Source organism: Oryctolagus cuniculus, chromosome 2 (assembly GCF_051225735.1).
Source record: "Oryctolagus cuniculus isolate XC-2025 breed Fujian yellow rabbit chromosome 2, ASM5122573v1, whole genome shotgun sequence".
NCBI classification, from domain to species: domain Eukaryota; kingdom Metazoa; phylum Chordata; class Mammalia; order Lagomorpha; family Leporidae; genus Oryctolagus; species Oryctolagus cuniculus.
Window position 1 is genome coordinate 107,473,864 of NC_142868.1, and position 24,299 is coordinate 107,498,162.

The 24,299-nt window shown below is 44.7% G+C and overlaps 1 protein-coding gene across 3 annotated transcripts in view; it reads left to right on the forward strand.

Moving 5' to 3' along the window:
• UXS1 (UDP-glucuronate decarboxylase 1) overlaps nt 1–24,299 on the forward strand; it is a 99,320-nt gene that overhangs the window by 29,509 nt on the left and 45,512 nt on the right. Inside the window, exons 1-5 of one of the 3 annotated variants that reach the window (XM_089327431.1) lie at nt 1,214–1,527; nt 4,443–4,470; nt 6,332–6,380; nt 7,301–7,344; nt 14,193–14,253. In XM_089327431.1, coding sequence (XP_089183557.1) covers nt 1,326–1,527; nt 4,443–4,470; nt 6,332–6,380; nt 7,301–7,344; nt 14,193–14,253 — 384 coding nt within the window. In that variant the 5' untranslated portion in view covers nt 1,214–1,325. Of the gene's footprint in view, nt 1–1,213; nt 1,528–4,442; nt 4,471–6,316; nt 6,381–7,300; nt 7,345–14,192; nt 14,254–24,299 lie in introns of those variants that run through there. The other 2 variants (XM_051834846.3, XM_051834855.3) reach the window with 2 other exon arrangements.

Consider the following 24,299-nt stretch of genomic DNA (forward strand, 5'->3'; position numbering starts at 1 on the left):
CATGCAGTGGCTTAACACACTGTGCCATAATGCCAGCCCCCAGGACACTCATTCCCTTGAACTAAGTGCAAGTTTAGATTTTGAACTGGGTTTCCCTGTATACCACAAAGTCTAGACATAGACATAATGAGAGCTATGAAACTGTTATGCCTCAGTTTGCATACAAAGCATTTTTAAAATTTACATGAAAAATGAGAATAAGTCAAAGTGTTTTGAAGTGTGTATAAGGGAATTCAATTTAAGCTTTTTTGTCAGTAACCGAGAATATATGTCTCTTATACTTACTTTTTTGATACTGACTCCAAGTGTTAGGTACAAACAGTTCAAATATTTATAGGGAACATGTATTAGTAATGCCTGGCTATCTCTTTGAGGTACCGGGAGGTAGGCCAGCATAACTCCAGAAGGTTGCAAATTTCTAAAAGCAGCATTAATTTTGAATAATATTTAACTTTTAAAGTCTGTGCCATGCAACCTTCCGGGCTTCTCCATGCAAAACCACAGGAGCAAGACCCCATCGTGGTTGGAAATCATGTGTGTTTTCCCTTTGTGGCCCACAGGGGCCGTCCTGCTGCTGTGTGTGTCCACTTTGGTCTGTGCTGAGTGCTGAGTTCTTTCTTCTTCACCAAGCAAAGCAGGTGCAGCTTTTAGTGAGTTGAGGAGACCCCTGACCCTGGAGATAAAAATATGGTTAAGATTAGTTGGCTATCCCACTCCTGAAGATAGAAAGTAGTAAGATAATGTATTTTGGCTTCCACTTGACTAAGTTAGCGTTTGGACCCCATGTGCCTGGCGTCATAAATGTAAGAAACCATCTTACTCTACAGGGAAACCCTCCTCCCCCATAAGCCTCCAGTTTGAACAAAACATGGAGTGAGTGCTGTGGCCACACAGGCGGACCAGTGTCCCCTGGTGAGGGAAGAGAGGCCAAGGAGATTCCCTTCCTTGGAGAGGGCAAGTGAAGCTGACGGGCTGGGGGGTGGAGTCTGCTGTGGCCAGGAGAGCCACAGGTGAACCAAAGGGTTGGGGTCGGAGACGGGTGTTTGCAGGGAGCAACCATGAGAGTCTGATGTTGGAGGAGGGGCCAGTAGGGAAAGGGGTAGAGCAGCTGGGAGCTGGGAGCCTCTCCAGGAGCCAGGAAGGGTGTGAGCCTCAGAAACCCCTCTAGGCCTTGAGCTATTATGTGGCCTGGACCTCCTTGCTGAAGGCTGATCTGGGAACCTGGCTGTCATCTGCTTCCCCAGGAGAGCTGCTGAAGGGAGGCGGGACAGGAGGAGATGGCGTCCAGGCCAGCAGGCAGCCTCCGCTCCGGGAGGCACTGAGTGATGGTGGAAGGATTCAGAGGTGTCTCTGCAGTGGACCTTTATACTGACTACAGGTTGGAAAGCAAAAAGCTGAATCAACTCAGGACCTGGAAAGGACTGGCAAAGGCCACGCAGAGGCACTCCCCACGCAGAAGGCGCCTGGCCGAGTGGCTTCTGCAGCACGGCAAGCGGGGGCTGCCTCAGCTTGTGCGGTTAAGCAGCTGTAAGTTGTCATCCTGCAGCCATTATTTGAGATGGCGCAGTAAAGCCCTCCTGGCCTTGGCTGGCTCTGGGGATCTGTGGGCTTGCAAGTGGGGACAGTGCTGGTGTTTGAGCCGAGGGGGAGCCCGAGAACCTGGTAACGGACGCATGGAGCTTAGCAAGGGTTCCAGAATCCCTCTCCTCCTGTTCTAAACACAGGACAAGCACAGAAATAGAAGGAAAAACAATCACTCGTGGCGCTATTTAAACTCAGGATTTGGGCTGCTTCACAGTCTCTTTCTTTGTGATGTAGTTTTTAGTGGTGGAACTCATGCCAGGTATTTATTGGGTCATCTGCTCCTGTCATAGCTGCATTCTGATGCATTGGGATTCCAAAAACACCACCCCAAAGAAAGCCACTTTGGCCTGTGGAGTCCTTTGAACTGGAGGAGACCGGAAGGCCTCAGAGCAGCTGCAGAGCCCGGTTTCCCTGGCCTCTCCTGCCCGCCCATCTCCTCCCACCCTTCAGCCTCTCCCGAAGTGAGACTCTGAAACCAGAATTCCTCCTCCTGGGGCAGGTTTTAGAAGAATCCTCTTGCCCCAAAGCCAGCCCTAAAACCTGAAACCTTCCAGCCGTCCCTCTCCTTGGCTGTGAAGCCAGCCTCTGAGCTCCGTTGTTTGACTGCAGTCAGACCCCCATTCCAGACAGGGCCCTTGCTCACAGCCGGCAGGAAGGAGTGCTGCAGAGAGAGGCCGGGAAGAATGTGAGCCGACAGGCCTTGCTGGGTCTCCTCGTCCATTGCTGTTACCACTGGCCCATACGTCCCTTGTCCAGTCGCGTTTCTACACAGTTGTCCCAGAGTCATTAAACCCAAGCATGAAATAGAGACTTTGCCCTGTGCCTTTGGGCGTTTGTTCTGAAGGCTCCTGTGTGCTATATAGCTATGATTAAATACATGCATTGCACTTTCCTCTTGTTAACCTAAGATTGATTGATTGATTTGAAAGAGTTAGAAAGAGGGAGAGACAGCGAGAGAGAGAATGAGAGATCTGCCATCTGCTGGTTCACATCCCAGATGGCTGCAACAGCTAGGTCTGGGCCAAGCTGAAGCCAGGAGCCAGAAGCTTCTTCCAGGTCTCTCACATGGGTAGCAGGAGCTCATACACCTGAGCCATCTTACGCTGCCTTTCCCAGGCCATTCGCAGGGAGCTGGATCGGAAGTGGAGCAGCCAGGACACGAACTGGTGCTCATATGGGATGCTGGCACCGCAGACTGCGGCATTACCCGCTACATACGCCACAGTGCCGGCCCTGTTAAACTGTCTTTTGTTACACTAGTGTCACCTGCGACCCTTAACAGGTTTCTGATTACACTGAATGCTTGTATCACAATTTATACAGCAGATCACCAGTTGTGGGATATTTGGGTTCATTCTTGTGTGTGTGTGATCATAAATAAGGTTATGATGTTTGTGAAGGCAACTTTCCTGTATGAGTATATATATGTATTTCGTGAGAATAATACTCCACAGTAAAATTACATGGTCCAAAGATATAAGCATCCTTTTCAGAAAAAAATGAATACTGAGTCCCATACAGCTGTATTTTAGTCTCTCCCACTTCATGCCTCCTTCCCACTTTTGTTTATTATGGCTGTGTTCTCCGTCAGTAGCTTCCTCTTCTGTTTAAAGAGGGAAGCGCTTTGATGGAGTCAGCAGTATTCCCCTTTTGGACCATGGGAATTTCTTAGGAGACTAGGATTCTGGCCACTGGACCCTACTGAAAAAAATACTTAGTAAGCCTCCACTAGGTACCAGAAGATGGCGACGCAAGGAGGCTGGGGTTATTGGACATTCACCTCAAGTCCTTCCCCACCTCACAAAGCTGCCAGCCCCTGCCCCAGGCAGGCATGCGTTCCCTGCCCTGGAAGCACCTGAGAGCACCAGGCAACCATAGCCTTTCAGGGTGTGTTAAGAGGCCGCAGGAGGGCCACATGGGGATGTGTGCAAAATACTAGGACCACACATTTCACGCTAAAGGTTGCTTGTGGTCTAGCGTTGCATTTCAAAGCCATTGTCTTCGTCTGGTCTGTGTTGCTATGATAATACCCAAGGCTGGGCAAGTTAACAAAGCAAAAGAGGCTTATTTAAGACACAGTTCTTGGAGTCCATGAGCATGGTGGAGGCATCTGCTGGGTCCTGGCCGAGCAGGGTGCACCACAGGTGGGACAGAGGAAAATCCCTCTTACAGTGGTGATGACCCTGCTGTAACCCATGAATCCACTAGACCCAGTCGCGTCTGCCCACCTGGTCCCAATTCATCATGCTTCATGGTGGGGACATGGAAACCGCAGCAGTCCCCTGCCATTATGTTGCACTGTGGGGCTGGGCTGGTCTAGACCCCGAGTTGAGGGCCAGCTGTGTTGGATAACCTGCCCACCAGGTGCCTGTAATCAGAGAAGGACCCCCCCCCCCCTCCCCCCGCCAACAGACCAGAGACTGAGAGAGGGGGAATTGGTGAGAGTCTAGAACAGATGGAGCTAAGACACAGCTTGAGGCCATCACTCCCGTTTAACTTGTCATCAGCAATTAAAGGGAGGGGTTCTCTTTCAGGCATGCAGGTGTCTAACTTTTGCCTGGACCCTCCCTCAAGCATAGGTTGAGGACATTCTGTTCATTAGAACGCGGTCACCCTTGAACTACAAAGGCCAAAAGGGGTATTCCAAAACACGGGGCTCCACAGGATCCTGTTCTCACTAACTTCTGGGAGGACTTAAGTCTTTGAAAACAAAGTGTAGATTGTGTCATCTTCGTGGGCTATAGTGTAGTTTTCTCAGTGAGCTTTAAAATATTGTTTAAAAACGAAATCTTTTAATCAATTTGAATCCTTCCATGTTGTGGATTTAAATATTGACTTTTTTCTTCTTTCTTTTTCAGCTGTTTGGGGCAACTTCGTTAATATGAGGTAATTGTTTTCAATTACTTGTGTGTTGTGATTGGGCTTTATAGACACATTGTAGTTGTTCCCTGTCTGCCATGGATGTCATGGTTAATTGAATACTTTAAAAATGAAACTGAATTTTGTGCTTTTCAAGCATCTGGACCCTTTCTCTTCACCTGTGGGTATTCGCAAAGAATCACCTAATTTTAACATTTACCCAGATGTAAAGAAAGGGCTTGTCCTCCAGGATGCCCACGCCCTCCCCTTCCCAAGAGAGGACTGACCCTGGCCTTCACGCCACTCAGAGGTCCGTGGGCGTTGCTAGGTGGCTTGGGAAAGAACACAGCCGTTGCTTCAGAAGGGAGCTGTCTTGGGAAATCAGGCTGGTCTTGGCCCCAGGGAGCTAACTAAAGTTGACTATTCCTTATCTGAAGTTTGGAATGGGAAGTGGTTTGGATTTTGATTTTTTTTAAATTTTGGAATAATTGCATGTACATAGTGATATGTCTTGGAGAGGGGACTTAAGTGTAAGCACAATATTCATTGATATTTCCCATACACCATAGACACATAGCTGGGCAGTTTTATACAGTACTTCAGTGTACCTGTGCTTTGACTGTGACGGTCACATGAGATCAGATGTGGAATTTTCCACTTGTGGCACCGTGTCAGCACCCAGAAAGTTTTGGATTTGGGGACATTTTGGATTTAGGATTTCAGATGAGGGGTGTTCAACCTGTGTGATGTGGGGGCTGAGGCCATCTATCTATCCTAGAGTAGTCTTAGGGAGCCTCTGCTCTGAGGATTAATTATTTCTTCTTAAGAGGGCAAGAGGCACACTTGTCTCAGTAAAATCCTTCTGTTCACCAAATTGAAAAATAGCCTTTTTTTTAATCAACAAAAGGTAATGAGCATTTACCATAAAACACTCTTGCTATTGCCAGTACGGTTTTTCACATAAGGAAGAATGTGGGCCCCTGTGTTGTTTCTTGACACTGCCACATGAAAGAAGAGCACTCAGGACTGTGACGATGAAGTCAGCATTAGGGCTGCAGTGCCCTGTGCAGGGCCACAGGGGCGAAAGGTTGCTGGCCCCAGGAGGCTTTTCCTGTGGGGTTGGCTTTGCAAGGTGGGTGGGGTGGTGTTGATCCGATTTCTGCCGCCAGGGCTCCTGTGTCTCCTGACAAAGCCTGCTGTGTGTGGCTAGGTGGGGTGCTCAGATCCCATTTGAAGGAGCTCTGTGTTTTTTTCTTGGAAATACTCCATTTTGCATCAAATCCCTGGGAAGGCCCAGCAGACAAACATGTACTCCTATGGAAACACTTCCTGCTTCTCCTTAAAAATCCCATACTGGAGGCAACACAGGAAGGACATTGTTTTAGTTTCATAGAAATAATCCATTAGATAGTACAGTTGGCCCTCCACATCCCTGGATTCAGCTGGCTGCAGATCAAAAACAGGGTTATGTCTGAACTAAATGTGTACCGAGTTGCTTCTCTGGTCATACATAATCCCTTAAATCTTACAGCGTGTCAGCTGTTTGCATAGCAGGTACACTGTGTTAGATAGTATAAGTCATATAGAGGTCTGTGGGAGGATGTGCACAGGGTCTGTGCAAATATTGTACCATTTTTTGTTAAGGACGTGAACACCCACAGATTTTCGTGTCCGTGGGGTGTGGGCTCCAGATCCAGTCCCCTCGGATACTGGGCTCGTTCATCGATGGGTTCAGGAGATTTGCTCCCTTCCGGAGGAAGTGACATGCACTTGAGCAGGACGAGGAGCTGGCCTCTAGCATTTGTGTCATGATAATTTTATCAGAAGCAAATCTTGAAGTCATGGAGCCTTTCAGTTGATCTCAGTTTTATAGCTTTCTACTCAACAGGTCTATCCAGGAAACCAGTGAACTAAAAATTGAAAGCAAGATTGAAGAGGTTAGTCTCTCTCCATGTTCTCTTGTATTGTATTGGTGAATTTCTCCATTTCCTTTCTTCTGCTTGTGCGAGTGTCTTTGTTTTGGTAGCTTACTGCTGTTGTGTGATTTCAAAGCCATCTAAAATTGTACTTTATTCACAAGGAGTCTCTCTGTTATCCTGTAGATGCAGTCGTTTTGTCACCACTTGTCTGTTTTTGTTAAAGTGCGATGTGTTAAATTCTGCCTTCAGAGCAGAAAAAATTTAGACTTCCACATGAAGTGATTACCTTTGAGAGATGGAACGAATACCAGCCCCCAGTCACTTTGGCAGGTGCTGAAAGGAGACCCATACCATATATAAGGACAAAAAGCATCTGTGTGCACAGACTGGGGAGTCACACACCCGCCTAACTAAAAGCTGATACACCTCCTCTTTTAAAATAATTACAATAGCTTGAGTGTGGGAGGGGATGGGAGGACCTGACATCATGGAGAAGCCCTCAGCTCAGTCTGCCCAAGCTCCTGTGGCACACATGGGTGTGCGCTCACTCTCAGCCTGCGGTTTATGTGCCAATAACATGGAAATCAGTGCAGAAACCTGGGCTGCCCTTAGGGACTCTCTTCTTCCTGAAAAGAGCCGGACGGTGTTGATCTGTCCGTCTTGAACCTGGAGCACCTTTGCATTCCTCCTAGTAAGGAGTGTGACGAGGAGGTGACTGTGACATAAGAGACCCAGCGTGCGGTTTACCTGTTTAATTCTAGTGTGGCGATTCCAGAGTGGGTTGTCTTCATTTCAGATTAGAAGCAAATTTGTAGAAGAAATTAAAAGCTGTTTCACCTTTTGTCATGCTTATCTGAAATGTCAGAATGGGGTAAAAGTGGTAGAAGACTGTGTTTGTTTTATTTGTTTTATTTATTTATTTATTACTATTATTCCAGATTGTTGAACCACTAAGAGAGAAGATCAGAGATTTGGAGAAGAGGTATGTGTTCTTCTGGTTTCGAGTTGAGGAAAAATGTTTCTATCTTAGTTGCATGGTAGGGAAAGTCCAGTATCTGATACAAGTTCGTATCCACTGAATAATGAATTCTGTACTGTGAGAAATGGAAGACAGCCTTCAGACAGGGGACCTGTCCATGAGAGGGTAAAACTGTATGAATGCAGTGTTTTAAAATCCTTTTTTTCCCCTTTGAGGGGCTGTTTCTGATAAGAGCCATGGCTTCTCTCCAGAAAGAAAAGATATTTATTTACTTACTTAATTCATATTTTCAGAAAAGCTTCCTGAAGCCTAACTGTAAAATCTAAGTTTAAAGTCCTCCTGGAGTGAACATTTAGCCTAGCAGTGGGACAGCACTTAAGTGGCCCACAGACCGTAACTGAGTACCGGTACCTGGGTTTGGGTTTGTTTTTTTTTTTTTGCCTTTTTTTTTTTTTTTTTTTTTGTAAGGTTTGTTTATTTATTTGAAAGGCAGAGTGACAGAAAGGGACACACACACAGAAAGAGAGAGATCTTCCCAAATGCTCACAACAGCCAGGGTTGGGGCACACTAAAACCAGGAGACCAGAACTCCATCCTGGTTTCCCACATAGGTGGCAGGGACCCAAGCCCTTGCTCCCTCCCAGACACATTGGCGAGGAGTAGCTGGTGAACTAGCCAGGCACTCCTGGATGGGAAGCAGGCGTCCCAAGCGGTGGCCCAATCCACTGGGCCACAGCACCTACCCAGAGTAGCTAAGTTGTATACCTGGTCCTGGTTCCTGATTCTAGCTTCCCAGTGTTGCAGACCTGGGAGGCAGCAGTGGTGGCTCAAGTAATTGGGTTCCTGCCACCCACGTGGGAGACCTGGACTGAATTTTTCATTCCCGGCTTCTGGCTTCTGGCCCTCCAGCTATCTCGGGAGTGAAGCAGTCGACAGGAGCTCTCTCCTTCTCTCTCCCTCACAAAACAGAAAAAGCGCCCTTCTTCTCTGTCAGTTGGATGTCTACAAACCAGGACAAAACTAAACCAAGGCCCACATTAAGCATTGTTACTTTTCTCCCCATTTGAGCGTAAACCCTAATAGTGGGCACCATGGGAGGAGGAAGGACCTGGTTGCGTAAGAGCGCCCCGTGGGTAACCTCTTGTGAGTAGCTGCAGCGAGGGGTCGGGTGATGCTGGCATGTACTGATAAGTCTAGCAGAACTGAGAGCAGAGCCGTCTGGAGGGTGGAGGCACCTCCCACGGGTGGGCACTGTGAGAGGGTGCGGATGTGGAGGCTGATGCGTCATGGTCAGTCTCTTCTGCTTGCATCCCCAGTGAGCATCAGGAGGTCTGTTAGCCTTCCATGACGCTCACTAAAACACCTGAGAGGAGCTTCTTGGGAAGGAAGGGGTTATTTGGGCTGAAAGTTCAGAGGTCACGCATCACAGTTCAGGGTCAGGCAGCAGGTAGAACAGGTGTAAAGGAATGACTACCCTGTGAGTGAGCCCGGAAGCACAGAGAGAAGCCGGACTGAACACGGCTCACCTAACTGATCCCCAGGTGAGAACGCCCTCCTGGCCCGCATGACCAGATGAAGCCTCCATGCTAACTCAGCAGCCATTAGCATTCGTCGCTGAACTATTAGCATGTGACGGGTTTAGATGCCTAATGAATTTAGGAAGCCAAGTTCAGGTCAAGTGGCTGAGAAGGAGAAAGTGTGCAGTATGACAGAAATGTTTATCTGAATCCTACTCCAAAGTAAATTCCTCCTCACTGTTTGGCTTGGGGGCTTCCCCAGGCACGTGACCTGTTGCACAGACACTCTCTCTGTCACTCTCGCTCCTAGAAATGGTTGCACCTCTGGCACCAGGATTTTTCCTTTGAGTATATGTATGTGAGAAACTTCATACATTTGGAGTAACAGTTGAATCTTTAGAAATTTAAAAAAGAAAACTGGAAACATTTCATTGGGGTGAAGTAATTCGTTTTCTTTTCTTGGGATGATTTTGGGTGGTATGAGTCTGTTTCTATGAGTCCTTCAATTAAGTCCAGACCAAAAGGAAGAAATAAAGCGCAGTTATTCTTTGATTTTTCATTAAAAGATCAAAGGGGACGAGAGTGGAGAAGACTCATGCAACAAAATGTGCTTGTTCCTTTTCTTACCTTCAGCAGAACACTCAGGTCAGCCTTCATTTCCACTCTTACCGGAGTGAAAGCTGCCAGTTATTTTAGCAGATTGCCTGAGTAATGTGAGGTTGTTTGTGATTTAAATTCTTCTTGCCATGATTTTTTACAGAAATTATACTTCTGGTAACATTTCATTGAAAAGGAGCCAGAAATTCTGTCTTTGAAAAGGCTATATAATTTGAGATTAAAAAAAAAAAAAGATTTATTTAGTTATTTGAAAGAGTTGCAGAGAGGCAGAGGCAGAGAGAGAGAGAGGTCATCCATCTGCGGGTTCACTCCTCAGATGGCCACAACCACCAGAGCTGTGCCGATCCAAAGCCAGGAGCCAGGAGCTTCTTGCAGATCTCCCACGCGGGTGCAGGGGCCCAAGGACTTGGCCATCTTCTACTGCTTTTTCAGGTCATATCAGAGAGCTGGATCAGAAGTGGAGCATCCGGGACTCGAACCAACACCCATATGGGATACCAGCACTGCAGAAAGCAACTTTACCTGCTACACTACAGTAGCGGCCCCCTAATTTTGAGATATTTTAAAGGAAGCTTTTAAAAAAAACTAGTTTATGCTAAGAAAACCCACTGTTTTATGTTGGTTTACAAAAAAAAAATCTATCCAAACACAATCATTTTCTTTAGACAATAATATTCATGTTTTAATTTTTAGACTATTTTTTATTTATTGGAAAAGTGGTGAGAGACCACAGACAGAGAGTGAGTGGCCATCCACTGGTTTACTCTCCAGATTCAAACTGGAGACTGGAGACAGGTGCTGGGAATGCAGTCCAGGTCTCCAGCATGGGTGACAGGAGTGGCAGCATGGGTAGCAGTTACTGGAGCAGTTATCACTGCCTCCCAAGGTCTGCCTGGTAGGAAGCTGGAGGCAAGAACGAGCCAGGAACTGAACCCAGGCAGTCCACGTGGGACGTGGGCATCTTCACTGCCAGGGTAACCGTCTGCTCCTATTTTATCTTTTTGGGGAAAAAAAAAATGAATGAATTACATAACTTCCCCGGGACTTACAAACAGGATCTCTTAAAATATGAGAATTATGCAATTCCCTTTGATACTTAGATGGTGTTCTTTCTGCTTTCAAGCCAAAAGAGAAGCGCAAGTGAGAATTTAATCTTAAGAATTTACTGGTAGCTCACTCTTCTCAAGCGGTGGGAGCTGCCTGTACAGTGGAGCAGAGGGCTAGCATTTGACCCTTGGGGCTGCAGGTTGGTTCTTTGTGGTTCTAAATGCTTGGGTCCTGCAGGCCAGCGGGCGGTCAGGTGGAGGAGCCTGTGGCAGAGGTCACACAGGCTTTGTGGTAGGAATGGATGCAGCCCTGTAGGATGCTCACTCGGGTCCCTCACATAAAACGGCACAGTGTGTGTCTCTATCCCAAGCACATCTTCCCGCGTACTTTAAATCTCTAGATTTATCCTGTGTTGAGGCAGTAATGACAAGCCAAAAAGACCGTACATGGTCGATATAAATGTAACTTTTTTTTTTTCTGGATATTTTCGATCCACAGTTGCTTAAATACATTTATCCAGAACTTGTGATTTGGAGGCCTGATAATATCCCATTGGTTTAGTTGCCTCCGTGTCTTCAAGTGTGTTTTGAATGGATGGCAACTCAAGATGATATTTTAGGTTCCAAGTAAGCCTCCTTCTTACTGGCTGTCCTGCTAAACAGTAAGGTTAGAGTCTAGAATTGCATAAAGTAATTAGTGAAGGTTTAATTTGGGGAGGAGATGAGGAAAGAGAAGATCCACTTTTTGTTTCATTCTCCATTCTGAGCTACCAGCCTCACACTCAGGAATGTGAGCTTCATGGGGCGGGACTTCCTTCAGCCTCCATCACTGTATTCCAGTGGCTGCATAGAACATGTCCCTGAGTCACTTGCCCCTGTACAGTGAGTCAGATTTTCACCCCCTTCTGCCTCTCCACAGCCTACTACCCACTGCCCAGCCCTGAGTAAGCACAGCAGGTGCACGGGTGCTCTTAGTAGCCACCTGCAGGTGCAGCCCACACCACAGAAGTTTAATAATTAACCATGCATATGAAATCTGAAACCTGTCCCTACATTTTGAAGAAAAACAAAGCAGAAAACCAACTGTTTCATCTTTTAAACAAAATGTTTCAGACATGGTAGAGGTATTTTTGAGTCCATCCTATCTATACAAGTCACTGAGCTTTCGCTTCTGTCTTACTGAGTAAGGACAACCACCCATCCATTTCTTCCTGGTAGAAATAGCATACCAAGTTTCACTTCTGGCTTCCAGATTGGGACTGCACTCAGCCCTGTGTCCGTGACTCCCACATCTGCAGGTTCAAACAGCCTCACAAAATATCTGGTGGGAAAAGTTCCCTTTATACTGAACATGTATAGACTTTGTTTCCTTGCCATTATTCCCTAAACACTACAGGATAACAACTACTTATAAAGCATTTGTGTTGTATTAGGTATTGTAAGTCATCTAGGACTGACTTAAAGAAATGAGAGGATGTCATTGTATAGAAGAGATTTGAGCCTCTGGTCTGTGGGGGACCTTAGAACCAGCACCCTGCAGATACCGAGGGACAACTGTATTCTAAGCTAATCACTTGGAATAAAACTTGGTTTCTTGGCCAAATGGTTGTGCTCATTCCTGGGATGCCCATCACAGGATCAGTTCTACCCTTCTATCTCGTGCTGGTGCATAGCTGCAGTCCCAGTCCCTGGGTATTTTAACTCATACAGATGGTAGAGAGCAAGCTCCCGTAGTGGGTGAGGGAACGGGCCTAGTCCAGGCCGGCACCAGCCTTTCCTGATATAGGACAGTGGAGTCATGGTGCTCAGGAGTGGCAGAGGGGAGGAGGGCGAGTTTCTGCTGTGCCACGTGACTGAGTATGCAGCTCAGCGACTGAGGCTGAAGTACAGGTGTCACAAGCTCAGGGGTGCAAGGGGGCTTGTGGACAGAGCTGAGTTGTACATTGTCCTCCCTCAGCTGAGTAATTGAGGAAGGGTATGGAATGAGCAGAAGTCTTTGGCAAGCAAGGCATAGATCCCATTCCCCTGGGTCCTACAGAGTCGCCAACTGAAGGCAGCACTTGAACCTGCTCCCCAGCTGCATGGTTAATATTCGTTATGCACTCACTAGGGTCAGTGTGCCCTGGAGACAGGCTGTGCCAGGGCAGCCCTGTAGACAGGGAGCTGTAGTTAGCCCCGCACCCAGCGGGGTCACAGAGCTAACAAGGGGACAACCAGGGCTCTCACCCCACCCTCCCATCTGCCAACCTCTGGTTTTCTAGTCTAAATAACTTGACCTTTTGAGAATCTGGAAGGTTTTTTTTTGTTTGTTTGTTTGTTTCTTTGGTTTTTTTTTGACAGGCAGAGTGGACAGTGAGAGAGAGAGAGACAGAGAGAAAGGTCTTCCTTTTGCTGTTGGTTCACCCTCCAATGGCCGCCGCGGCCGGCGCGCTCCAATGGCAGGAGCCAGGAGCCAGGTGCTTTTCCTGGTCTCCCATGGGGTGCAGGGCCCAAGCACCTGGGCCATCCTCCACTGCACTCCCTGGCCACAGCAGAGAGCTGGCCTGGAAGAGGGGCAACCGGGACAGAATCCGGCGCCCCAACCGGGACTAGAACCCGGTGTGCCGGCGCTGCTAGGCGGAGGATTAGCCTAGTGAGCCACGGCGCCGGCCTGAGAATCTGGAAGTTTTTAATGGGATAGTTTGTCTACATTATAAAGAAGGGCACCGATTTAAGCAGCCCTACACACCTTCCACATGTGAGGAACACCTACCTGTCCAGGCCATCCGTGTAATGACTTGTCACACTCTGTTTCATTCAGCAGCCATAAAGGAAATGCACTTTGTGTCCCAGCTCTGGGCTTGTTCTGGGGACAGAGAACCATGAGGACTATGCCACCTGGCCTAGCACCTCTCTACTGAAAATAATAACCATGAAGCCGATCATCTGGATTTTACATGAAGCACTTCTGTTACTAATTGAATCACTTCAAGAATGCAATTTCCAATCTATATTCATTACCCCTCTCTGAGCATTTCGTATGCCCATGTGCTTCTCTGCTCCTGGAACCTCTGCATGGCGGGTGGGGGGGGGGGTGACCTATGGCCCCTTTAGGGGAGCAAGAGGGCACCAAAAGATAAGGTGAAACTAAGAAAGGATCAGAGCAGCCCATGCTGGACAGCAGGTGCTGCTGCCGGGGACGCTGGTCAGAAAGGGGAGGCTGGATTTGTGACTGCCCAGAACAGGACGCAAAGCTTTGTGAGTCTCCCCTCCAACCTTGGGAGGCACCGACTCTTGCCCTGGACCGTGACCACCTGTGGCTGCCTTCTTCCACACTTCGCGCAGCTTCTTGAGAATGCTGCCACCTCCCACATTTTGTGCCTCTAACTGGATTGAGAAGAGGTCATGCCTCCTCTGCCCTACCAGCTTCCAGTAGCTCCTTAAACTTGCACTTCTCAAGGATGGACTCTCAAAACATGTTCCCAGCTTGGTTGCAAGCAAGGAGCATGTCAGATATTTCTTGATTCCAGTTAGACAGTGAGTCCTTGCGTCCTCAGGGCTCGTTTGTGGTAGAAAGAAGGGGCAAACAATAGCAGTTCCTCAGCCTGGCCTTGGCTTTGATGGTGGGCGGGGAGAGTTCGCAATGTGAGATAATTGACTTTCTTCTTTTCAATCTCTCCATGTTACACAGTTTCACCCAGAAATACCCACCAGTAAAGTTTTTATCAGAAAAGGATCGCAAAAGAATTTTGGTAAGTTTGCTCATCTGATTGGTATTTACATGTTACATTTACAACACATGGTATTGATTTTTAAAATTGAGAGTTAACTGACATAACCACGAAACTCGCATACACACTTCTGAGTTTGTACACTTCTCCATCGTACACTTAAGGGGCTTGTGGTGTATACGCAGAGTTGTACAGCAGCACCACATTATGATTTCACACTGTTTTTTATCACCCCAAAAAGAAACCTGCACCGTTAGCAATCACTTTCTCTTGCTAGCTGAATTCCTCTGGGCAACCACTGAAACCACGCTCTGCCTGTACGCATTTGCCTTTTGTGCTCATGTCGTATGAGTGGAAGGATGTAAAATGCGCCACACTGTAGCATGAATCAGTCCTTCATTCCTGCGTGTGTGTGGACAGTATTGCATTGTATGGACAGACTGCGTTTTATTCATCTGTTTCTCCGTCAGTGGACATTTGCAGTTAGTGATCTGATGCCATCGTGAGTAGTGGTGCTGTGAACACACGGGTATTAGCGTTTATGTGAGCATGGTTTTTCAGTTCTGGATATTTGTAGGGGTGGAATGACTGGACAATGTGGAAACTGTAGGTGTAACTTTTGGAGGAAGTGTGATACCATTTTCCACTATAGCGGTTTTTAACCTTTGTGGTTCACACGCCACTTTGATGAATACCTTGGGCGCTTTCTTGGCTAATAGCCAACTTGTTGAAGGTCACCACAAACTTACCAGCTAAAGAATACTGTTTCCCTGTTGTGTAGCACAGTGAACCTTTCTATTATTATTATTTTTTTTTTTTTTTTAGATTTTATTTATTTATTTGAGAGGTAGAGCTACAGACAAGAGAGAAGGAGAGACAGAGAGAAAGGTCTTCCATTCACTGGTTCACTCCCCAGATGGCCACAAGCTAAGCCAATCCGAAGCCAAGAGCCTGGAGTTTTTTCCAGATCTCCCACACGGGTGCAGGGACCCATGTACTTAAGCCATCTTCCACTGCTTTCCCAGGCCATAAACAGGGAGCTGGATCAGAAGAGGAGGAGCCAGGACAGGAACTGGCGTCCATATGGGATGCCAGCACCACAAATGAAGGCTCAGCCCATCACAGCGCTGGCCCCGAACCTTTGTATTGTTTTTTAAATAACAACTTTATTGAGATATACATCACATACTATGTAGCTCACCCTTAAAAGTCTAGAAATCAATGGTTTGTGGTATGTTCAGAGTTGTGCAATGATCACCACATCCAATTTTAAAGTCTCAAAGAGAAACCCTGTACCCATTAGTATCTCTTTTCTGCCAGTATCCTATACTGCAAACCACAGGCAACCACTAATCAGTCTACTTTCTGTCTGCATAGATTTGCCAAAGCAGGATATTTCATAAAAATGGAATAATGCACTGTTTGTCCTTTTGTGATTAGCTTCTTTACTTAGCAGAATGTTCTCAGGGTTCATTCATGTCATACTTTGTATCAGTCTTTATATCTTTTGTTACCAAATAGTACATGGTGTGACTATACCACATTTGATTTGCACATCTATTATCTCCTATGGAAACTGCTTAGCTTTTGAGGATCTAGCAGCCATTTGCCAAAGTAGCTACATCATTTCACATTTCCATCAACTGTGTGTGTGGCTTCCAATGTTTGTGCATGCTGTACACTACTTACTTGTTATTGTTTCTTTTTGACCATAGCCCCCTTCTTTTTCACTTTTATTTAATAAATATAAATTTCCAAAGTACAGCTTTTGGATTACAGTCCCCCCCCCCCCCCCGGAACTTCCCTCCCACCCGCAACCCTCCCACCTCTCGCTCCCTCTCCCATTCCATTCACATCAAGATTCATTTTCAATTATCTTTATATACAGATGATCAATTTAGTATATATTAAGTAAAGATTTCAACAGTTTGCACTCACACAGAAACACAAAATGTAAAGTACTGTTTGAGTACTAGTTATAGCATTAATTCACATTGTACAACACATTAAGGACAGAGATCCTACATGGGGAGTAAGTGCACAGTGACTCCTGTTGTTGATTTAACAATTGACACTCTTGTTTTTGGCATCATAATCACCTGAAGCTCTTGTCATGAGTTGCCAAGGCTATGGAAGCCTTTTGAGTTCACCAGCTCTGATCTTATTTAGACAAGGTCATAGTTAAAGTGGAAGTTCTCTCCTCCTTTCTTCTTTGATGGCCTGTTCTTTCCACTGAGATCTCACTCACAGATCTTTCATTTAGGTTTTGTTTTTGTTTGTTTGTTTGTTTTGCCAGAGTGTCTTGGGTTTCCATGCCTGAAATACTCTCATGGGCTCTTCAGCCAGATCCGAATGCCTTAAGGGCTGATTCTGAGGCCAGAGTGCTGTTTAGGACATCTGCAATTCTATGAGTCTGCTGTGTATCCCGCTTCCCATGTTGGATCATTCTCTCCTTTTTAATTCTATCAGTTAGTATTAGCAGACACTAGTCTTGTTTATGTGATCTCTTTGACTCTTAATCCTATCATTATGATCAGTTGTGAACTGAAACTGATCACTGGGACTAGTGAGGTGGCATTGGTACATGCCACCTTGATGGGATTGAATTGGAATCCCCTGGCACATTTATAACTCCACCATTTGGGGCAAGTCCGATTGAGCAAACTGTACATCTCCTCCCTCTCTTATTCCCACTCTTATATTTAACAGGGATCACTTTTCAGTTAAATTTAAACACCTAAGAATAATTGTGTGTTAATTAAAGAGTTCAACCATTAGTATTAAGTAGAACAAAAAAAATACTAAAAGGGATAAAGTATTAAGTTGTTCATCAACAGTCAGGACAAGGGCTGTTTCTCATAGTGTCCGTTTCACTTCAACAGGTTTCCTTTTTGGTGCTCGGTTAGTTGTCACCGATCAGGGAGAACATATGATATTTGTCCATTTGGGACTGGCTTATTTCACTCAGCATGATGTTTTCCAGATTCCTCTATTTTGTTACAAATGACCGGATTTCATTATTTTTGACTGCTGTATAGTATTCTATAGAGTACATATCCCATAATTTCTTTATCCATTCTACTGTTGATGAGCATTTAGATTGATTCCAGGTCTTAGCTATTGTGAATTGAGCTGCAGTAAACATTAAGGTGCAGACAGCTCTTTTATTTACCAATTTAATTCCCTTAGGGTAAATTCCAAGGAGTGGGATGGCTGGGTTGTATGGTAGGGTTATATTCAGGTTTCTGAGGAATCTCCAGACTGACTTCCATAGTGCCTTTACCAGTTTGCATTCCCACCAACAGTGGGTTAGTGTCCCTTTTTCCCCACATCCTCGCCAGCATCTGTTGTTAGTTGATTTCTGTATGTAAGCCATTCTAACCGGGGTGAGGTGAAACCTCATTGTGGTTTCTATTTGCATTTCCCTTAAGGCCAGTGATCCTGAACATTTTTTCATGTGCCCGTTGGTCATTTGGATTTCCTCTTTGAAAAATGTCTATTGAGGTCCTTGGCCCATCTCTTAAGAGGGTTGTTTGTTTTGTTGTTGTGGAGTTTCTTGATCTCTTTGTAGATTCTGGTTATTAATCCTTTATCGGTTGCATAGTTTGCAAATATTTTTTCCCATTCTGTCGGTTGCCTCTTCACTTTCCTGACTGTTTCTTTTGCAGTACAGAAACTTCTCAATTTGATATAATCTCAATTTTTAATTTTGGCTTTGACTGCCTGTGCTTCTGGGATCTTTTCCAAGAAGTCTTTGCCTGTGCCTATATCTTGCAGGGTTTCTCCAATGTTCTCTAATATTTTGATGGTGTCAGGTCAGATTTAGATCTTTAATCCATGTTGAGTGGATTTTTGTGTAAAGTGTAAGGTAGGGGTCTTGCTTCATGATTCTGCATGTGGAAATCCAGTTTTCCTAGCACCATTTATTGAATAGACCGTCCTTGCTCCAGGAATTGGTTTTAGATCCTTGATCAAATATAAGTTGGCTGTAGATGTTTGGATTGATTTCTGGTGTTTCAATTCTGTTCCATTGGTCTATCCATCTGTTTCTGTACCAGTACCATGCTGTTTTGATTATAACTGCCTTGTAGTATTTGACCATAGCCCCTTATCAGATGTGAGGTGATACCTTTTTGTGGATTTGACACTTGCCTGATAGCTAATGATGCTGAGCATCCTTTCAAGGGCTTATTGATCATTTTTGTAGCTTTGGAGAAATTTCTATTCAGATACCTAACCCATTTTGTAATTGGATTATTTTCCCATTTTTTATTGGACAGTTATAAGAGTTCTTTACCAAATATATGATTTGCAATTTTTTTTTTCCCATTCTGTGTGTTCTCTTTCTCTCTCTTTTCTTTCTGTCTTTTTTAAATTGAGAGGTAGATAGAGGAAGCTCTTGTTCTCTCCCACAGGCCTGCTTTGGCTGGAGCTAGGCTGAGGCCAAAGCTGGGAGCTGGGGACTCAGGCCAGGCCTCCCACCTGGGTGGGAGGGGCCTGGTCTCTTGAGCCATTGGGCTGTCTCCCATGGTCTGCATGAGCAGGAAGGTAGAGTCGGCACACAAAGGCACTCCAGTGTCAGAGCAGTATCTTAACTCCCAGGTCAGTGCCCACCTCATGTCTTCTCACTTTCTCCATTGTGTTCTGTGAAGTGCAAACGTTTCTCATGTTCATGACGTCTGGTTTCTCCCCTTGATTGCTGATTCTTTACCCGTCATGTTTCGGAAGCAGTTTCCTAATGTAAAGTGACAAATGTTTACTGTTTTTTCCTAAAAGTGTCATAGATTTCCCCATTAAATTTAGTGATTTTTTAAATGAGTGATTTTTAATCATGGCATTAGGTAGGGGTACTTCCTTCTTTTGTGTACGGCTGCCTAGCTGTCCAGCGCAGTTTACTAAATGACTCCTCACTGCCCATTGAATTGTCATGGCACTCTTGTTGAGAATCGCTTGACCACTGATGTAGTTACTTCTAGGTTCCAGCAGCACTACCTGTATTCTATTTTTTCCATGTTTCTTTTTTGAAATAAAATTTATAATGAAGCATATAAATTCACTGAGTTGTGACAAATGCGTAATCCTCATACTCCTTCCCAGTCAATCCCTAACACCACCCCAAGGCAACTATGATTACACTTGTTATCCTCTCATAGATTGGTTTTGCCTATTCAGAATTTCATACAAATGGTGTTGTAACAATGAAACCAGCTCAGCATGCTTTTGCAATTTATACATACTTTTCCATCCCATGTTGTTTTGGATATCAGCAGATCATTCCTTTTTATTGCTGAATAATACTCAACTGTACAGATATGTTGTACAGCTTGATTACTTATCCCACTAATCGACATCTGAGCTATTTCTAGTTTTTGGTTATTACTGTGTGGGTAGAGGAATTCATTTCTCCTGTGTAAATATAGAGGATTGGATCTGCTAGCTCATAGAGTAGATGTATGTTTGTTTTTATAAGAAATTGCCATGATGAAGAGGTTTAACATGATCAATTCTCCCAGTAACTTAAAAGAGTAAGTCTGAGTATGACCTTTTATTTCTCAGAAGAAACTTGATTACCTTGACAGGATCAACCAGCCTTCTTCTGTTTCTATTCTACTCCTAGGTTTTTCATTTCTTTGTAAATATCTGGATTCTCTTTTCCATGAAGTTGGAGGATACATATGTTCAGAGGTTTCACGCAGCTTTTTACACATGCTCCAGTACTTTCTCATTTAACTGTGGCTGTTGCCCTGGGTTTAGTCTTCAAAACCACAACTCATTACCATCCTGTCTTGATTTTTTGTTCTTTAATTTTCCCTTCCAGGCTTCCTTTTGGGCTTGGTGTGTGGGGTTCATAAATTTTCCACTCGTGGTGGATGATATAGATCTTCATCTCATGTTGGCAATCCCTATGGTTTACTTTTTCATTTAGAAGAAAACCATCACTTCTGCTGGTCTCTCAGGACTTCAGGAAGCAGGGGAGGGATGAATCCTGGCCTCTGTGACGTGGGAGAGGCCTTCACCTCTGCCTGTCAGTCAGCCACCCAGGCCCCGCCATCTTGAAACCTCACCCACACAACTGTGTAGCTTTGTTGCACATTTTGAAATTGGAGAGTGTCTTCCACCTGTGCTTTTCTTTTTCAAGATGATTTTGGTCTTTCTGGATTCCTTGCAATTCCCTGTGAACTTCAGGATTAGATTCTCCAAAGAAGCCAATTGAGATTTTTGATAGACACTGACCTGAATCTGCATCACTGTCTTAACAACACTAAGTCTTTGAATCCATGAACATGGGATGTCTTTCCATTTTCTATGTCTTCATTTGTGTCTTTCAACTTTGTGTGTGTGTGTGTGTGTGTGTGAGTGATTTTTCAGAGTACAAGTTTTACACTCCTTTTGTTAAATTTATTCTAAAGTTTTTTATTCTTTTTGTTGATATCATAGATAAAATTATTTTGTTAGCTTTTTTTTTTATTTTTAGACTATATATTGTAAGTATATAGAAATACAGTTGAATTTTGTTCCATATTGGAACCTTACCAAACTTAGCAGTTTAGTTCTAATAGTTTTAATTAGATTCTTTCAGGCTTTCTAAATACAAGATCATATCCTCTGCAATTTTTTTAAAATTTTACTTAAGGTATACAAATTTCATATATTTTAATATATACAGATTTAGAAACAGTATGTATGCTGTTAAAATTATTACCTTATATAATTTTATGACTGGCAAATAAGCTGAGGCAATAAAGGAGAACATGGATGTATTTATAGAATTTGTTACATTGACCTTTTTAGTTACCTATATGAATTTTTTCATTTGTTCCTGCAAGTTTGAGTTAATTTCTCATTTCATTTCTTGATATGAGATAGCATTGCCCCTGCCTACCCTTTTTATGCTATTATTGTTATGTATATTTGTATATATTATAGGACTAATAATATAATTATATCTATCTATATATACATATATAGTTTTCTATAATTGTGTATTTTTGAGTGTATGGTGAAGCACATGTAAAAATTTATTAACCATTTTAAAGCATAAAATTTTACAGCTTTAAGTACATTCATAGTGTTGTACTATACAATTTGTCTTTAAATCAGTGAAGAGTAGGAAGGAGAAATACACATTATGAGGGCAATTCAAAAAGTTGCAGAAAACCTGTTCAAAAGAGTTTTAAGTCCCTGCATAGTTTTTTATAATAATACACATTTCCATGAACATTTTGAAGACTTCATATATGTGGATTTCAGAAATTTTTTGGCAGCAGAATAAGCTTATCTTTTTAATTCTGTGAACTTACCCTCATGTGCTGTCTTGTATAATTACCCCATAACCTAATTGGTCCCTTCCACCACTGCCTCTTTTCCCCCTATGGATTCTAGTTGTTGTCTAGGATCACTTGCTTTTAGTTTGAAGAATGTTCCTTTAGTATTTTTTATATGGTAGTTCTGCTAGCAATGAATTATCTTATTATTTGTTTATCTAACAAAAGAAAAAGTAGGAAAGTTCAAGCATAAGGGCAATTGTTACGGTGGATTTGTTCTGAGAGGAGGAACGTGGTGGGGGCAAGAGGCACAGAGTCACCACACAGACCCTGGGAGTCAGGTGGAAGTGGGCCAGAGGGGAGCAGCCCACAGACTTGTTTATTTCAGTTGGTACAGCAGCTTATATAGCCAAGGCAGCCAATCTGGCCAAGGGGAGGTTTATGCCCTAACCAATCACAGCCTGTTGCCAGGCAGTATCCGAAGACATCCAGTCACAGCCTGTTGCCAGGCAGGCTCTGTTTCCAGGGGGTTTCTCAGGGGGTTTCCGAAGCCACTCCTGAGTAACTGACGCTCACTTGCCAATGACCATCTTGGCATGGCCTTCTCATCCCACCACATTTCCCCCTTTTCGTTTATTTCTGAGCAATGAGCAATTACTTTTGTCTTTATTTTTGAAAGGTGTTTTGGTTGTATATGTAGTATTCTGTTTTTTATGATTTATTTATTTATTTGAAAAGCAGAGTTAGAGAGAGAGATCTTCCATCCACTGATTCACTCCTCAGATGGCCACAACAGTCAAGGTTAGGCCAGGCTGAAGCCAGAAGCCAGGAGCTTTCTCCGGGTCTCAGACTCACATGTGGGGCAGGGGTCCAGACATGCAGGCCATAAGCAGGGAGCTGGACTGGAAGTGGAGCAGCCAGGACACAACCTGGCACCCATATGGGATGCTGGCATCACGAGTGGTGGCTTTACTCGCCTATGTCACAACTGGGAGTTGTCATCCACTGCTCTCTCCATTATCTGTTACAGTAGTCAATTATTAATCAGATTGGGGTTCCCTTGTATGTGACACAGCGTTTATCTTTTTCTGTTGAGTTAATTTCCTTGGGCTACTCTCACAATCACCACCAACTTGGGGGCTTAAGAAAGAAACAGAAATTTACTCTTTCATAGTTCTAGAAACTGCACGTCTGAAATCAAGGTGTTGTGAGAGCCCGCTGTCTCTGAAGGTTGTAGGGAAGCATCTGCTCCATGCTTCTGGTGTTGCCAGCAATCCTTGGCATTCCTCGTCTTGAGAGGCATCATTGCAGTCCCTGCATCTGTTACTAGATGGGTCCTATGTGTCTCACATTGAATTAAGGACCCACCCTAATCCAATATGAGCTTATCTTCAGCAACCACAGCACCAGTGGCAGTGTTTCCACATAAGGGCCCATTCTGAAGCTCCTGGAAGGATGTGTGCTTTGCAGAACAGTATTTAGTCCAGTGCAGCTCCTTTCAAGAGCTTTGTCTTTGGTTATTAGCATTTTAGTACGCGTATCTCTGCGTGTATTTCTGTTTTAGGTATGCTACTTGGAGTTCACTGACCTTACTGAATGTCGTTCATCTTTCTGGGGGGTTTGCAGGCTTTATTCCTTGAATACATTCTTCTGTTCCTCTCTTCCTCCTTCCTGAAAGTCCCACTGAATGCCTGTTGGTGCACTTACTGATGTCCTGTAATTCTCTGAGGCCCTGTTATTTCCTAAACAGCACAGAGTAACAGGGTCACACATGGCATTTGCATATGCATATAAGTAATCTTGAGATGATGTAAAGTACACAGGCAGATGTGCATAGATTATGTGTAAATAATACACCAGTCTTTTTAAAAGGGATTTATTTATTTGAAAGTCAGAGTCACAGAGAGAGGAGAGACAGAGAGAAAGCTTCTATCTATTGTTTCACTTGCCAAATGGCCACAATGACCAGGGATGGGCCAGGCCAAAGCCAGGAACCAAGAGCTTCTTCTGACTTGGATGGCCAGGGCCCAGGGACTTGGGCCATCCTCCACTGCTTTCCCAGGCACATTAGCAGGGAACTGATTGGAAGTAGAGGAGCTGGGACTTGAACCAGTGCCTATATGAGATGCCGGCACTGCAGGCAGTGGCTTACTTGCTGCACCACAGCGCTGGGCCCCAGTAGTACACCGTTTTATATAAAGAAGTTGAGCATCTGTGGGGTCCTGGACCAGGTCCCTGTGGATGTTGAGCAATGACTATATTTTGTAGCAGTTCTGAACACTGGCTTCACCCCCTAGTCCCAGACTTGTTTTATTTTTGTTTGCCTGTTTGTTCAGTGACTGTGTTGGTTTATTTCAGTGAGGTCAGTTTCCCCCACATCCTGAACTGCTAAGGTCTGGGCTGTAGCCTTGGCCTCAGCTCCGGGGGTGACCGTGTTTCTTACAGGTTCCTGTGGACTGTCTCTCTCCCTGAGTCCTGGCTAAGCTGTCTGCCTTGTGTGGTATCACACCCAGGATTTGGCTTTGGCAGTTGCCAACTGATGGCTTTACTCTTTCAGCAGTGCTCCGGGTATAAACTGTTCCACAGATCCAGCTCAGTTCCGGCCCTTTTGCAGAGGTGGATTCTGAGCCCGGCCCAGTTTCTTCTATGCCAGGAGGCTCATAATTGCCCCGTTTCCTTGGTTCCTTCTGTTAAATAGCTGGTCTAGGGTTTGGTGTGTTTGCTGTCGGAACTACTACCTCTTTTTTTTTTTTTTTTTGACTGTTTACTGCTGAAATCTCCATTGTTTTTGAGAACGCCTTT